Genomic DNA, 17,228 nt, shown 5'->3' with positions numbered 1-17,228 from the left:
TCGGCAGTTTCTTCTTCCACTCCACACGCACTGCATACCATGTCTACCTCTTCGTATTTGGCCTGATATGTCTTAGTTCGCAATACAATGACGCGACTGACCAACTCCCTCTGGTGAACATTATTACTCTTGTCGAGGAATCGCGTGACCCGAGAGAGAGTTAATGCGTTTCTTTAAAGGGAGTCATACATATAGGGCCAGTCAGGACTCTGCAAACATTCGCCACTAAAACGTGATTTTATGTCAATATAAGCACTTCCTTGGTACAAACGTATCACTACGAGGTTTCTGGATCGCTATTTCAACAATCAACGTCGACTTAATATTTGCCTTCAGTGTGTCTTTAAACCCCTGGGTGTGTGCATGTGGTGTGTGCGTGCTCCACTCCTTCAGTGGGTGTGTGCCTCAAGATTTCTACTTGCGTATATAAACTTCAAACTTTGATCACAACGATTCGTTCTTAATATAAAGCTGCTTCAACCCATTTCCCCGTTGCTTTATTCCCTCACAGCTGAAGAACTATAACAAAATAGCGTGTCACAGATAATTCGTGCAGTGTCGTTATTTTACTCCCGATAATGTATGAGGAGTAATTAACATTCAATAAAAACAATGTATTTAATTGTTTTGGTTTATGTTTCCTGCGATAAATATACTCATGTAAGATGAGTTCGCATCCATTTGTCTTTTCATTTATTAGGTATATGTTGCCGTTCTAGTGGGCATAGCAAAAGTGTTACACTTGTTCAAATGCAAAATTAACCAGCTATAGTTAAAAGTTTAAATAGGAACAATTGGCTGCATAATAGCTCACTTGATTGAGAAGGCTGATGATTGATATGTGGGGTTTAACGTCCCAAAACCACCATATGATTACGAGAGACGCCAGAACAGGCTGATAGTACAATTACCGTATTATTAATTGTAAATTAACTGAAAGCATTGCAGAAAGTCGAGCCTTGAGATTACTAAATTTCAGTAAAAATCACTAAAGAAACATGGATGGGGGTGGAGGGGGGGGGCAGTGGGAATGGAGGATAACCAAATAGCATACAGGGTACACGATGGCTCGTTCGATGAATACTGTTGATGTTTCTGCATTTACATTTCATAAGGACGATCTTCGAGCGATGACCCTTGCCTACTCAAAGCAGGAGAGCGGTGGCGGCATTTCTTTTCGCAGCATTTATTGTCTGAGTGGGCAAAGTGCATGTCATTTACAACACTGACAACGACTGCGGTGTGTGTTTTTTCCTTTGGGAATGGCTGACTAGTGGACTGCGCCTGAGAAAGGAGGGTGTTTCCGATTCCCAAAGGGGCCGATAGCGGAAAAGAACGCCGAATAAAACGTACTCCGGAAGCCATCTGTGCTGGCGGTGCGGAGAGGCGCCGCAAAAGAAACAGGAACAACGCAACAAGACGAGCAGAAAAAATAAAAGCTGTTTCGCGAGTGCACGCCGCACTACGCGCCGTGGCGCGGCGATCGCACCGACTGCCGCGCATGCGCCGTCGGTCTCTGTTGGAGCGCGTTTGATGTCATCAGCGGGTGAAAATGGCGGAGGGAGACCTGAACGTAGACAGCATAATTTCCAGGCTCTTAGAAGGTGAGAAAACCTTCGATTTACGCTCGTTTCACCACTCGAAGCAGTGAATGTATGTTCGGAGTCGCCGTTGAGCGGGTTCGAGCGTTGTTTCACGCCCAACTAGGCTCTGTTTAGGACGCCGGTAGGCGCAGGTTTTTTTTCTCTGCCTTGCATACTGTCATTGTCACTGGCAGCAGCGGCCGTTGGAGCAGGTTCTTTTTTTCTTATATCTCTCATTTGTAACCGCGCGACGCGGCTTCAGAAGCGCAAAAGGACGAGGTTATGGCTTTCTTACGAGGCTACAGTTGGCAGTAACCGTGGTCACACCCGCGTAAACGTTCGTGGAACCCGCTTCGAGAACGCGAGCACCCTACTTAGCGCTGGTCGGGGAGTGGAGGGAGGGGGAGAACGGTGGTACGAAAGAAATGGCCGATGCCTGGGGCTCGCGTGCGCGGGATGTGCCTGTCGCGATAAGCTGGGGCGTTGTTTTCTCGCTGTATTCTCTTCACATGCAGCGTTGCGCTCGCTATGACGGATAAAGCGCACATCGCGTCGCAGTATCGTTACTGCGCGCCAGGCCCCCCGTCATGCTCGCAACCTCGGGAGTTGCGGGGCCGCTGCCAAGGCTCGTCTCTCGCCATCCGTGAACCTGCCCCTATTTCCGCAGCCGCACCTTGGTCCGACGCGACGCAAAAAAAACATCCCGTGCTTTCTTTTCCCGTGACGCATCGCGCGTCTAAGCCTTTTCGGCGCGCGGCGAACTCTTGTCTACGACAATTTTCGTCGGTGCGACCTTTTTGCACCGTTCGCTTTTTTGCAGTGCGCTCCCGGCTGCAGCTCGGTCTCGTGGGTAGGCTTAGCTGAATCGCCACCGCCTAGCCGTGCTCGTTCTCAGCGAGCGTGTCGCATCGGCGAACGGGTTCCAGCTCGCGCCCCGACAAATAAAAATAAGCAAGGAGATAGCGCGAGATAAAACTAGTCGCCCCGTTTTCTTTTTACCGCCGCTCGGCGATGTATGGGGGCGAAGTGGTTTTTTTTGGTGATCGCGGAGATTCGCTCCGAGAGGAGCGGCAACCTCTCGCCCCCCTCCGCTTGTATTTTAACCTTGAAAATCTCGTGGGCATTTACTGGTGACGGCGCGGGTAAGGCACGGGGTCCAGCTGTCCTCAGCTGGCTCAGGTGCCCCGCCTCGGCTTGTACTGCGTGCCGTTGGTAGGATGGGAGTGTGTGCGGGGGTTGGGGGAGCATCGGGGCGAGGGTAAGCGGAGGGGCGCTCATGATCCCTGTCCCGTCGTTTTTGCTAGGGTTTTTTTTGTTCTTGCGCAAAATCCGTCGCGGCCCCGAAGGATTTCGTGCGTCTGTAGGGGATTACCCCCTCCGTTCCTTCGTGCTGCCCCATCCCGCCGCTATTTAAAATAAACACGAGGTAATCTATGCGGCCAGGTTAGACCGTTTCCGTCCTCTCTTTGGTGTTGTGAAACGCGGAAATCGACCGAAGCGGCGACTCGCCGTCCGGCTCTTCCGTTTTTTTAGTTTTTCGAGACGGGACGCAGATGCGCAAAGCTTGGATTAGACGCGACCCTGTGCGATCGCTGTTGTTACTAATTTGGCCCACACGCTAAATTTTCGTGTCTGTATGTCCTTTTGCGCTACGATTTTCGTCTTGCCTCGGGAAACGCAGTATCGCTTCACGGGTGTTTTTTTTTCTCGCGAATCGAGTGCTACAGGGTATTTCGGTTTCGTGAATGGATAACCGAATAAAGCCTATCGAAATGAGCGCTGCGTCTTTAGAACATGTCTGGTGCAGCACGAAAAGTTCGATTCTGCATTGATCGACACCTTGAGAAAAAGAAAAAAAAAAAAACTGTAAATTGGTGCGCGTGTTTGTAGATATGGAAGGCTTCTTCCCGGGGCGGGTTCGGGCGACAACCGTCTAGGTCGTTTGAGGTAACCCGATTGTCGCCGGCGCATGCAACGGGGGCGACCGGTTGACGAATCGTCCCTGGCGCTGCGCGCTCCATTGTTTCTAATTGGCGAGGCAGAACACGTGCTGCGCTGTCTCTCTCGCCCGCGTCACTTTTATTTTTATTCCTTTGCGTCTAGTGCTCGTAGGACCCGTTTTTGGAGCCTCCCAGTACACACACACATACGTCTCGTGTCCTACGACTCTTCTTCCACGCTTCTTCGTAGTACATGCTAAAGTGTTGCGCATTTTGGGTTACGCTACGACGGGTCTCCCGTCGACTTTGTCTCGGCTTCTTGCGATGCCCCCCCTCCCCCCGTAAACGATTTGCCGCGGCCACGTGAGGGGACATTGTTCCAGGAGTTATTTGTTCCGCCTAATTGGGGTGGAAGGGTTTGGGCGAAGGATGGGGGGGGGGGGGGCGACTCGAGCGTGCTTCATGCGACTTCGGCGTGTACCGTAGAAGACGCTGGTCCCGTGTCTCTCCTCTTCTAAGGCCCCTCTCCCTTGTGTTGTCGTCGTTTTCGTTTGTTGAAGTGTGCTCATCATTTGAGGAGGTCTGGAGGGGGGGGGGGCACGCGCGTGCGCGAAAACCGGAAAGACGCTAGCTCTTTTTAAGAACCCCGTTTTTTTTTTGTTTTTTTCCTCTACAACACCCTTTCCTGCAGTTAGGTATAGCTCGGAACAGCATTGCATCACGCAATAACATCCTTCCTGAGGTTTAGCCTTGGTTTGTGTGTGTGAGAGGGATAGGGAGAGTGGCATTGAAGGAAACCTTTCGTTTTTGCTAATTCTTAAGAATTAGAGTGAGGTAGACATCTCTAAATAGTTTGAGCAGGGGGGGGGGGGCAGAGTGAGTGATAAATGGTCTGTGTGATTCTTTTGTGGAACAACAAAGCTGAGCTGTAACAAGGCATGGCAAACACAAAGTTCTTACTTCTATTTTGTTGCTTAGTCATTTGTTTCAATACTAGATGTATTTACATTGAACAGAATGCGTGCATCCATTGTACAAAACTACTGCACACCATTCAGATGGTTGGTGTCCACACATCCAAGGGAGTGTTGTGCACTCTGCCCGTAGTGCTTTTGTGCAGTGCAGCAGAGAAAACTGGGGACTCGAAATATCCACCTAGTGGATCGTCCACGGTGGAGTGCGTTCAGTTACTTGAAAAAAAAAAAAAAAAAGGCGACGATTCGGGACATCGTGGTACTCTTGACCACATCAGCGCATTGAACCCCGCAGCACTTTGCCAACATTAAAGAAAGTGAATTGCTCGAGACCGTGTCGTGTCGCTACGAATCGGGCGCCTAGAGAGGTCCTTGATATAAGCTTTCCAGTGGAAATTACGCTGATGGGATGCAAACTGTAGACGTAAGCCAAAGCAGGCCTATTACTTGGTCCTGAATAAGACTGAAGACTGAACATAGAATAGAGGCTCTTATACAGCAAAGTGGTTTATGGCCAGGTAAAACCGAAATTGTCAGTCTTGTGTACGCAAAATCTTCCAGTGTGCATGTCCTCAGCTAATTAGGTAAATCCAAGTACTCAAAGTGTAGGGAACACACAGGCGACACAGTTATGATTTCAGGACAGACGTAACCAATAATTGAGGAAGACTAGTGAACCATTACAATTGACCCAGTGATAAACATTGGGACTGGAAGTTTGTTTGCTGGTAAATCATCTGTAGGGAATTTTTGGGCAGTCACTTTTTTTTTTTGAACTTGCTGCTGGTCTGTGGTCCAGTGTATTTTGGTTCAACAATGTGTCTGGCAGATTAGTGGACGATGACATCTGGGAGGTTTTTTTTTATCCTGTCACTCCCCTTTTTTTATCAATTTCACTCCTATAGCCATACATTGAATGCTACATTTTGATACATACATCCAGAGACAAAAGAATTACGGACACTTTTAACTCTTTTTTGATGTTCCATGTGCTAGTGTTCATATATTGAGCAATGACATAATTGGTTAAAGGCACACTAAATTAAAACAATGAATTGCTTTTGCCGTGATAAGTTGTAGTCTCTCTAATGTCATTATTTTTGCAGTCATAGATTTGCTAACAGAGGTGAAAATCGAGATCAAAGCTTCATTTTTTAATTTTGCCCTGAAATTACCACACGTGACGTCACGTTTCAGTGTTTCTCGTATTTTCGCGTTATTGGCTCAACGAAATTCCCTGCAATTTGGTGTGACAAGTCGACAGCTCCGTCAGAAGACTTGTGTAGGACCTGGTAAAAGTCTTCAAAACCAGTGACGGCATAGCATTTGGTGCAGGAACTTGCAACGCATCTTCGCCAGCTTTTTTTTTTAGTTTTTTTCCGCTTGCCGAGTGTCTTCTCACACCTGGTGTGATGATATTGAAATCAGAGTAGAACTGAAAGGTGGGCGAGTTAGAACTTATCCGTAATTGGGCAGTGCAAAAAAGGAAACACACAAGGGAAGAAAACAGGACAAGCGCTGGTTTAACAACTGAAGGTTTATTTGAAGGAAAGCATACATATATGTGTGGTGCGTGATTTTCTTTTGTGTGTGTGTGTGTGTGTGTGTGTGCGTGCGCGTGCACGTGCACTTTCCTTCAAATAAAATTTCAGTTAGACCAGCACTTGTCCTGTTTCTTTCCCTTGTGTGTTTTCTTTTGTGTGCTTCCCAATTATGTATAAGAGAGCAATATAATAATGAGGTTTTTTTTTTAAGCTTTAGTGTCCCTTAAAAAAGAGTATTCCTAAGAGCATCACAAGTGCTGACCCAAAGATTGCAGGTTCGATCTCAGCGGTGGCAGTTGCATGTTGATCGAAGCGCAATGCTAGAGAATCGTGTACTGGTGTGATGACAGGTCGTGTTAAAAAACTCCACATGGTGAAAATAAGCTCACTATGGCATGCCTCATAATCATGTGGTGGTTTTGGCACGTAAAACCTCGTGTAGTATTATTTAGAGCATCTGAAAAATGTGACCCAAAAGTTATATGGGAGGTAACAAGTACTGTGTGGACACGCAAAAAAAAAAAGAAAAATGTAATTGCACGTCTAGCTGATGTTTTGTAATCCTGCTTTGTGCTATCTGCTGACCTTTACAGCTTTTGTATCTGTGCTCATTGTTTCTGGAGATGCCTTTATTAGCTGCCACGGGCGTACTGTGGCTACAGTGCTCTGATCCAGCACCCGAATGTCGCAAGGTCTATCCTGACAGCGGCGGTCCCATTTCGGCGGAAGTGAAATACGGGAGGCCTGTGTACTTGCATTTTAAGTGCTCATTAAAGAACCCTGGGTGATTGAAATTTCTGGAGCCTTTCACTATGGTGTGCATGCCTTATAATCACGCACGAGTGTTGTTGCATTTGTTACATTTAACACCTATCGAAATGCAGCTGCCATTACCGGTGACCTGAAGGCTAGCAGCACAACGCTTCTAAGCTACCGCGGCAGGCTGACAACTCCGTACCGGTAGTTTCCCCGAGGCGCGATACTCGTGGAGACGAGTTTGCAGCTCCAAACCTGACTGACGTTACAGTCTGACATAATGGGTTTGTGAGCAAAAAACATGTTACACAACATTGCAGTAATGACATTTTAGTAACTAATGAAGGGATTTGGCATCTGGATTCGAGAAACATATTGATACTGATCTCCAACAGGACTGAAATCTGGGCATTGATTCCGAAATGTAGAGATGTTGTGCAATGGTTACTATGTCTGGAGCCTTGTTAAGAGGGAGTCTTGAGACCAGTTTCACCTCTGTAGCTTACCTGAACAATGTTCTGTTAATTTCAACAGGTGTGTAAATAATGCGAGTGCCATGTATGTAAGCTGCGGAAATGTTTTATGTAAAGTACTGGGGGTTTAGTGAAACGTACACAGCGTGCGTCTTCAAGACCTCTGGTATATAATATCGTTCTTTGTTGGGGCTAATTAGTGCATTGCATCGGGAAAACACATCCAGCCAAAAAATGAACGTATACAGGAAACGGAGAAGACGGGAAAGAGATTAGGCTACCGACTGTTTATTCACAAATGCCAGGCTCAAGCATATGCACCCATGTGGTCACTTGGTCATGTCACAATCGCTGTATGTAATCTTCGCACTACTATTCACTCAAGATTTTAAACAGTGATCTAGCCTCTTTTCTGTCTTTATCGTTTCCTGTGTATGTTCATTTTTTGGCAGGATATATTTTTTGACCCCTGGTGTATATGTGGACAAGCTTAGAACACTTGTATGACTTTACAGTGACGGGCGTGGGCTCGTGCTGTGCCAAAACGGGCGGTGTGAAGCTGAAGTATGATGGTTTCTTCTCGTACGCTTCCATCCTGCAGTTCGGGGATGCCGCCCAGGAAAGACTGTGCAGCTGACGGAGGCGGAGGTTCGCGGCCTCTGCTTAAAGTCGCGGGAGATTTTCCTCAGCCAGCCAATCCTGCTTGAGCTTGAGGCACCGCTCAAAATTTGTGGTGAGTACAAATTTGTCCGTCGTAGTGGTGCGCATTCGGTCTGACTGGTTAATAATTTACAGGCTTGAGGCACAGCTCAAAATTTGCGGTGAGTACAAATTTGTCCATCGTAGGGCGCGCATTCGATCTGACTGGTTAATAATTTGCAGTATAGAATGGCACTAGAAGACTGGACAAAGAGAGGACACAAGCTACGGTTCTGAGGGACAACCGAATGTGTTTTATTCTGCCGGGTCCACATGTGTATACACTCGCACCCTATAATAGTGAAGTTGCATCTTAATGAAAATAAGTTCATATATATATTGCCCAGCCTTTAAAGCAGTCATTGGCAATATATGTTCAGGTGCTCACATACTGCTGAGCGAGGTGCCGCTTCTAGAAATCAAAGCGATAGATGATGCCACATCTGTCAAGGGCATGTGAGCCCTTTACCGACAAAAGCCAGCTCATTCAGTCTGCCACTGGAAGACATGCGGACAACAGCAGAGTGGTGTTTTTCGAGACATCCGTCATTGGTCAACCGGGCATCGACAAATCGGGAGGGAGAGGAAGCGAGATGGTGATGCCGTTGGACAACCGCGACAATCTTGATGGGGCATCAACAAATTGGGAGGGAGAGGAAGCGAGATGGAGATGCCATTGGACAACCGTGACAATCTTGATTGGGGGGGGGGGGGGGGGTGAAGACACGTCCGACCTCGCTCGCACCCATCGTCTGGTCATTATGTAGAGACTCGAGGCGAACAACCGGAAGGTGACAAAGTACCACAGCAAATGGCATACGGTTGGCACAACCATGCGACCACGACAAAACGGTAAGCGCGCATCAACTTGAGCCATCATCAGCGGTATTGTGAACCAGACTACAGGGCGTTTGAGAACTGCGACTGTTGCGTCATAGCCAGTGCCGGACGCCGTAATTATGCTTGACAAAGATCCCAAGTGAAACTCGGGATCGCTAAGCCCAGTCAATCTGAAATAACCGGTGCCGTCCACCAGACATACAAAAATGTTGATTTCAAGCATGACGCTTTATATAATACTACACTTCTGAATGAACTTGAACAAAAGTGCATTCACTAGCAAGAAGGGGCGTACGTGGTTGTGTACAAAGCATCTCGAATGGTTAAAGCTCGGGGATCAAAAGTTCCTTCTTTTGCTTTCCGTGTGCGTGCAGGTGATATCCATGGCCAGTACACGGACCTGCTGCGGCTCTTCGAGTATGGTGGCTTTCCTCCCGAGGCCAACTACCTTTTCCTGGGCGACTACGTTGACCGGGGCAAGCAGTCGCTGGAGACCATCTGCCTGCTGCTCGCCTACAAGATCAAGTACCCCGAAAACTTCTTCCTGCTTCGGGGTAACCACGAATGTGCATCCATCAACCGCATCTACGGCTTCTACGACGAGTGCAAACGGCGCTACAACATCAAGCTCTGGAAAACGTTCACCGACTGCTTCAACTGTCTGCCCATCGCCGCCATCATCGACGAGAAGATCTTCTGCTGCCATGGCGGTGAGACGTGCTTTGCATTTAGTTTTCTGCACAAGAGCAACTTAACCATATGCTTGCGTGCTCTTCGTGGTTATTAGAGTTACTGTGGTTACGTGCGCTTTGTAAGCTGTACCGTCGGTACTCGTAACAGTGCACCATAATAACCGAGCTGGGAAAGTTTGCTGTATCCAAAGTTTATTCTATTTTAAACGAGACCAGCTTCAGGTAGTGTAAGGACTGAAACTTGCTTGATTTGCTGTTTCATCATTTGCAGCCTTAGGCAAAGCAGAATTGGGTGGGTGTTTGTATCGCGTGCTGGTTGCCAAGAAATGGCGATATCCTGTCGCTGTGGGCTTTTCCAACGATATTCGGCCTATATATTGTCTGTTTAAAGGTTAGCCCGTTTAAAGTGTAACTTGTTTGATAATTAATGTTTATTTAACGAGCAAGTTACTCACATAAATATTATGTGAATAATATTTATTTGTTTAATTTTTTCGTGTAGGCAGTGCTAAGTGTAGGGAATGGTCCTGCATCTGGAAGCATGTTGCATAGATGATACTGTAAATGATGCAGCTTTTGAAAGAGAATTGTAGAAGCATGACAGTCACAGTTGTGGAGCTTTACGAACTGTTGCAAAAGGGTGTTTTCTCAAAGCTGGCCCTTATCGTAGTCTTGTGTAATGGGGCTAATTGGCCAGCATAAATACCTGGAACAATGTGTTTAGTCCTTAAACATTCATGGACATGTGCCCAGTCCTTAAACATTCATGGACACGAACTGTTTGAGACAGGCGGCATTTAAATTCGTGTTCACTTCAGATACTATTTCGGATTATCTGTATCTGTCATGTCTGAGGTTGAACACTGCTTCAGTGTGTATTGTTACCTTGAGTGCATTGTCGTTGCTTTGCTTTCTTGACTTAAAGTGATGAGTGGGAAGGGGGCTGTCGGGCATTCCACTAGTGCTAAGAAATGGCACGTTGTCACCACTGCAGGGCTCTCCCCTGACCTCCAGTCTATGGAACAGATCAGGCGCATTATGCGACCGACAGACGTTCCGGACACAGGTATGTTGCTTTGCCACCAATTCTGTTGTGCCTTCCCATTCGTTAGCTTGTGCTTGGTGTAAAATCTAAAACTGGTGTTTCTAGTGGCAAAGCTTTGATGAGAATTTACGTAGACAGTGAAAGAAGTTGTGTAATGTGCTCGCAAGTGTGTAGCAAATCGAGGCTAGTCATCTTAGTTCAGTGATCTATGTAATTGCTTGTAATAACTGCTTTGAGTCTGCCAATCTGGCCTCTAAATGCAATCTTGGTTCTCATGTAAGCATTCTCGTCTGTACTGCACTGATGCATCATGAACTGGAGATGGTGGGAACGAGAGTGCGGTAAATTACTCCACCCAAAACTGTCAGGTTTCAAAGCAAGTAGTGCAGCAAACAAACCCCGGATATGCAGGACAGAATGTTACTTGTTGAGTATAATGTTGAATATGGTGCTTATGCCACACGCATTTGACAAATCACATGGTAGGCCAAACATGCTGCTTATAAGTCATGCAGCTTTGTTTCCCAATTCAACGTCATGAGTTTGAAATTTGTAACGCTTCCTTTTTGACTTAGCACTATTCTCAAACTATCTCCAACATAACACAACACTGTGTCCGAATTACAGATAGTCTGTGGCTGCAGCGCTTTTCTTTCGAAGTGCGTCACTCTGCATCAGCACGACAGAGCGATTCTTAAGAAACGTGGCAGCTTAGGCCGAGGGGTAGCACTGCGCTCGCTCAACTGTTGGGTCAACATCAAGTCAAGGATTTTGTGAGGATGCAAGGGTTACTGCTGTCGTGTGGGGCGGTCCTGTTTTTGTGTCTTCTGCCGTAGTTGCCCGTGTGCTGTTTGAGGTGCTATCTTGCAGAATGGACGTGCTTCTGCCTCGTCTGGAGTTGGGTTGTTGGGTTTGAGAAATGGAAGCAGTCGTGTTGCACTTCGCTGGTGGGGCAGTGCTCGCGCAAGAAAGCGGTGGCGATTGCGGGCTTCTTGAGGAGCAAGTACGCATGGTCATGGAACGACGGCTACTGGAACGTCAGCGCTCATGTTTGACACTTCCAAGCTGGGGCTAACTGGTTTCCAGATCTCTGTATGCAAATCTGTTCGTTATATGCATGTGGTTTTGCACCAATCGGCATCCTTCTCACGGCACTATTGGTGTGCTCATTAAGCCATTTAAAAACAGTAGTGGTTTGGTGTGCTTCAGCTAAAGGAGCGATGCTTGTTTAGCTATTATGGTCCAAATCATTACATCATATACAAGCAAGTATTTGGCAATCACAGGTGCAAAGCAATGCTCCTGACTGATTTTGTAACAAGTAAGGAAATAAAAGTAGGCTCTTGCAAATATTCGAACCAATATTACTGAATTGGAATTCGCTTTGATTCAAATTTAAATTGTTCAATATTTTGGAAGTATTCAAAATTAATAAATAAATGTTTGTCTGTAGCAACCTCCTGTAAAGGTTGTTTAGCTGCGGTAGAGGGATGCTAAGCCGTGAAAGCACCTATCTAAATTTAAATTAATTTGCATGCAACCCACTGCAAACACTGGAATAAGCTCTGTACGGAGCATTTTGACGAAGTTTAGTGGTGTTGTATTGTACCATGCAACTTTGTCCAGCAGGATGTGCTGGTACACTTGGTCAGATTTGGTTGCTTGTATGTTGAAAATTGACAGGAAATTACTCATTTACAGCTTCGATGAGTCATTTTACAGCTTTGATGAGTGAGGTGTCAGTTTACTGAAGTCGTACTCACTTGTAGGGACTAACTTGCATTTATGCAAACATCTCACACTCCAGTTATGCTCTTGTCTTGCATCCGTCACCACACGGTTGCAGTAATGGCTTTGAAATGTGCCAATTTTACTGTGGGGCTATCATCGGTTCTGTGATGTTCAGTAGATGACTTACCGCAAGGGTATATGTTCTTGGTCCGAGGCTTTCCCCCGTAGCCATGCAGGTGAATTGCTTGTGGCGTGGAGGCCTTCCTGCATAATTTTGCCAAGCGTGTGTCGTCGCTTACGAGCCCCGTGGCTTGGTTAACGCAGGTCTCCTGTGCGACCTGCTCTGGTCGGATCCCGACAAGGACGTCCAGGGCTGGGGCGAGAACGACCGTGGCGTCTCCTTTACGTTTGGGGCAGACGTGGTCTCCAAGTTCCTCAACAGGCACGACCTCGACTTAATATGCAGAGCTCACCAGGTGAGTCGGTGGGTCGTAGCTGAGCCACTCGGTGTTGTCGGTGTTGAGAAAATTCGTGTCTCGTGTAGCTGAAAGGCATTGCTTTAGAAGCCGACCCTGAGGTGGTAAGTTCGATTCCAGCAGCACTTTGACTGAGGCAGAAGGCTAGGAGCCTGTGTAATGTACGATGTCTGAGCAGGTTACAAATCACCAGATGCTCCAAATGTCCCGAATGTTCCAAGAGTGCCTGCATCATTATCATGTTGTGGTTTTGGCATGTAAAACTCCAGTTCTTGTGTTGTAGTATAAGCTCTCAACTCAACTGCTGTGCTGTTGCATGTGTGAAATATTCAGATGCGTTTTATGATTGGCGTTTTTAGCTCTAATAGCCACAACTCCCAGAAGACTAGTGCTTAGGATGTGCTTTGTCACAGTGCTTTATTTAGTGAAACGGGGCTTGGAAAGTAGTTTTGCTGAAAACCAGTTAGGCCATGTGAAGTTGTGTTGGGCATTATCACAATGGTATTGGAATGTGATAAGTACTGACGGTAGCTGGAAAAGGGAAGGGGGATATTTGTTCACAGTGACGTTCGAGGTGCTGTGGGCAAAGTTTTGCATTATGTAAGCTGTGGGATTAACTGTGAACTTGTGATGACGTCTTCCTGTTGCTTTAGAGGCTACTCCTTTTCTTCCAACATGGGTGCTAGCCTGAAATTTAAATCCTTAGGTACTTATTTAATTTAATGTATCGAGCTTAATTTACAAGACCGTATATTGTTGTCTGTTGGCCTTTCTCTCCCAGTGGGCTGCAGTGTCATGCTTGTTTATTCCGCAGGTCGTTGAGGACGGGTACGAGTTTTTCGCCAAACGCCAGCTGGTGACCCTCTTCTCAGCGCCAAACTATTGTGGCGAATTCGACAATGCTGGTGGCATGATGTCTGTCGATGAGACGCTGATGTGCAGTTTCCAGGTGGGTTGGCTTATGGACGAAAAGGCCTTGCTGTTGAAATCAATGCGCAAAGAACTAGAGCAGAAAGCAAGGATAAGTTGGCAAGATGTTTTCATGTCTTTCGCTTGCGCTAAAGTAGGAATGTACTTGTCAGAAAAGATGTGGTGAGACGCCCCTTGTCGAAAGCATATGGGATGCATTGTTTAGGATTGCCTTGCAGACAGTGCTAGAAGTCTTAATAATGTCAAACAATGAACTAATTCGGATTGATAAATCATGTGCTGAAAATTCTATTAGTGCAGAAAAGTCAAGCTAGTGGTTTCATTTCTAATTTTCGTTGTGAAATCTATGTGCGTGACGTCACGGATTTCAAAGATTATTTGGAGTGTTCAGGGACAGTGGCATGTTCAGCCTGTGGCCCCTTCGGAGGACAACGCTCTTCATTTCATTTCATTTTATTACCTTAAAGGTCCCCAGGGGGACTTTACATAAGGGGTGGGGTTACAAAAAACGTATAAAAAAAGCCATGAATTAGTTTGAAAAATGGCTTGTGACGCTATGCATAAATGTTGATGGACAGGTGATTGCTGCAATATGGTGGGGGAGGTCATTCCAGTCTTTTGCTGCACAAAGAAAAAATGAGGCAGCAAAAGTAACGGTGCGGGAACGTTGACGGGCAACTTGAAAGACATGGCCAATGCGACATGACAATTTCTATTGGTTCGGAACTATTTAGGACAGAGTAGATACTACCACCAAAGTCCAAGCCGTCACGACAGTTGGTGCGGGAATTTCAAAGTGGTATCGGCACTTACCTTCTCTTCTTGCATGTCGTTTCGTTTGCCGAGCGTCTCTTTGCTTGCTTAGTGACTTCTCGCGAAAAGCGGGGGGATTTTGGAATTACAAAAGGGTAATTGACTGTTGTGAGAGAAATCGTTTTTCTCTCGGGTGTATCTTTAATGGCAGTCCTGCGGTATGCTAGAAGTTTTTGTGACTGTGGTAAACTGAATGGAAAGAGCTCCCACACTTGTCAAACGGAGGTCTGGACTGACAGAAACGCAGAGGACGCACTGTTGTAGCTTCGCCGGCTAGGCTTGTCGCGCCACTTACCTTGAAGGCACAGGTTCTTATTCCCAGCCGTGGCGACCACATTTCAGTGGGTTGAAGTGCAAAAGGACTGGTATGCTGGAGTTCAGGAGCTTGCCATTTTGTCTCCTGTTCTTTGATGACTCATTGCACATGATCAACTGGTATAATGTACCTCATAAACAACTTAGAAGAAAGGAGTTTATCTTCAACACATGCATTCCTAATACCATTGCCCCTGGTTCTCATGCAGATCCTGAAACCCTCCGAAAAGAAAGCGAAGTACCAGTACGGTGGTCTCAACTCCGGGCGGCCCGTGACACCGCCTCGGGGGCCAGTCAAGAAGAAGTGAACGCCAGCTGTGGGAAAAGGGGTGATGAAAAAAAAAACATTGCAAAAGAGGACAGACAATTCGATTGCAACAAACAAGTGGCTCTATTACCCACCACCACCGAAAGCAAGAGCTACATGCCCGCCTCTTCCTCACTCCTCCTCTGTTTCCACGTTGCTTCCGCCTCTTTCGCTGCCAGTTCGGCCGATTGTCCTACGGATCGTGCGGCGCCCGCGGAACAACCCTGCGCTTATTTCCTGTCCTCATTTGTATAAGCTCGGTTGCCACCCTTAGGTCTCCTTTTCGATGTGTACGCCTCTCTCATCGCGTCATTGTTTCTTGTGTAAAACGCTCATCTTGCACCAATGTTTATTTTTTAATTTTGTCATCTTGTTTGCATTCTTACCGTTTTTTTTTTTGTTATCCCGGCCCCGCCCCTTCTTATTTTGGTGGACATATTACAAACGCTTTAGGCATTGAAAGAGCACACACTGCAAGAGCGATATTAGTGCCTGAAGCGGTTATGATATGAATCGATACAAGCTTTCCCGACTCATTTTGTTGTAGTTTCGCGAGTGATGTCGCTTGGTACGCAGAGCATGAAATGTTTTGGACTTCTTATGAACAGGGTAGGGAGGGGGCTTGAACCTTTTGGTAACCAGCCTGCAGGGAGAGCATATGTTAGCACAGACACGTAATGATGCCTCGAAACTCGTTTCCCTAATGTGCTTTCTTTCGTTTTGTCTAAAAGCTCCACTATCATGGAGGTGTTACTTGACAAGACCTGATCTGTTAGCGGAGAGGTGCATATTTGACTCTTCTTGTGCTGAGCTAGTCTACAAGAAATTTTCCTAACTTTTCTCTTGCATGCTTTGACCGGTATAGTTTGAAATGTTTATATAGCGAGCACACTCAAAATATGTGCCGCCATCTGTGCTTATCCTGAAATTCATTTTGGCTGTTTCTAATGGTTTCATTGCTGTTGACAATCGAGAGCTGTCAACATTTTGCCAACCACTGTGCTGACTAGGAAAGAGCTTTATTAAGTGCATTTTGTGGCCGATTCTTGTGTTGCCATTCTTTTTGTATTAAAAGAGAGAGCCTTTCCCGCATTCATTTTTGTCTGACTTAGTGTATTGCCCGTAACTTTTGCTGGGAATGGAATTGGGATACTGGGGAGGTAGCATAGTTCTCACATTTGCCAGTTGTGTTTTAGTTTTCTGTGTGCGAATCAGCCTGTTCGGACAGTCTAGTAGTCGAAATTGATGCTTTTCGCGTAGATGACATCTTTCTTAGGATGCGTTTGTTTGGATGAGTCGCCAGACTTGTTCCCACGTCATTCGCGCACCTAGTCTGCAGTCTTGGCAGCAACGTGTCGTGTGATAGACTTAACATCACAATGGGTTGCAAAGTGACATCTATGCCCGCACAGGCTACGATAATGCGTCTTTTGTGCGTTCGAAGCAGTTTGATTGTCGAAGAGAGGCAGCCGTAAATCTGCACCAATGTCTAAGCTACCAACATGTTTCGGTTTGCCTGCAAGTGTGGTTTTTCGTGGGATAAAGGTGTGCCCTCTATCTGCATTGTACACGCTGAAAATCTGTTTGAAACTTGCATCGGTAATGTGACAGTGACTTGCGGGGCAGTGAAACGGGTTTCAAGAAGCTTTCCGTCAACGCTCTCTTCTTATGCAGCCACTCTTTGTCGGGGTTGTCTCGTTTGCAACAGTTCCTTGGAAACAAATTGCACTGAACTGCCTCATTAGGAGTTCACTCTGAGGTGGTTACAGTGTAATTTCGTATCGATGAAATGTTGAAAACGAGCTCCCTCTTCATCTAACCACAACATAAAGCTCCATGACGGAACGCTAAAAACAGCAATTAAAACATGGCACTTGTTTTCTGTATCTTGCAGAGAAACGAATCGACCTTGAAGCTGATGTAGATTTCTATTGTATGCACTCGTAGATTTTCCGTCGGACTAGCCCGTTCGTTCTTTTCAAAGCCGTTCATACTAGAAGTCGTAAACCGCCCTGTAAAATATTTTGCTCTCGTTTGGAAAGGCGCTACTATCACTGTTGGTGTACAGCTCTAGTGGGTTCCGATAACCACACCTGTTTAAAACGAAATC

At 46.4% G+C, this 17,228-nt stretch overlaps 1 protein-coding gene across 1 annotated transcript; it reads left to right on the top strand.

Moving 5' to 3' along the window:
• The first annotated feature begins 1,452 nt into the window (after window positions 1-1,452).
• LOC119166732 (serine/threonine-protein phosphatase PP1-beta catalytic subunit) lies at window positions 1,453-15,531 on the top strand. Its single transcript, XM_037418059.2, has 7 exons — window positions 1,453-1,604; window positions 7,872-8,003; window positions 9,184-9,519; window positions 10,496-10,567; window positions 12,602-12,753; window positions 13,568-13,702; window positions 15,021-15,531. The coding sequence occupies exons 1-7, from the start codon at window positions 1,553-1,555 to the stop codon at window positions 15,117-15,119; spliced, it is 978 nt and encodes a 325-aa protein (XP_037273956.1). The 5' UTR covers window positions 1,453-1,552; the 3' UTR covers window positions 15,120-15,531.
• The last annotated feature ends 1,697 nt before the right edge of the window (window positions 15,532-17,228 follow it).

This window comes from Rhipicephalus microplus, chromosome 6, assembly GCF_043290135.1.
Source record: "Rhipicephalus microplus isolate Deutch F79 chromosome 6, USDA_Rmic, whole genome shotgun sequence".
NCBI lineage: Eukaryota > Metazoa > Arthropoda > Arachnida > Ixodida > Ixodidae > Rhipicephalus > Rhipicephalus microplus.
This window is presented reverse-complemented; position numbering and strand designations above follow the sequence as displayed.

Bases quoted from the DNA above. Each gene is read 5' to 3' on its own strand.
- LOC119166732 (XM_037418059.2), top strand. From the start codon at position 1,553: ATGGCGGAGGGAGACCTGAACGTAGACAGCATAATTTCCAGGCTCTTA. The intron at 8,004-9,183 runs GTGAGTACAAAT...GTGTGCGTGCAG, and splicing joins GGCACCGCTCAAAATTTGTG to GTGATATCCATGGCCAGTAC. The intron at 9,520-10,495 runs GTGAGACGTGCT...TCACCACTGCAG, and splicing joins GATCTTCTGCTGCCATGGCG to GGCTCTCCCCTGACCTCCAG.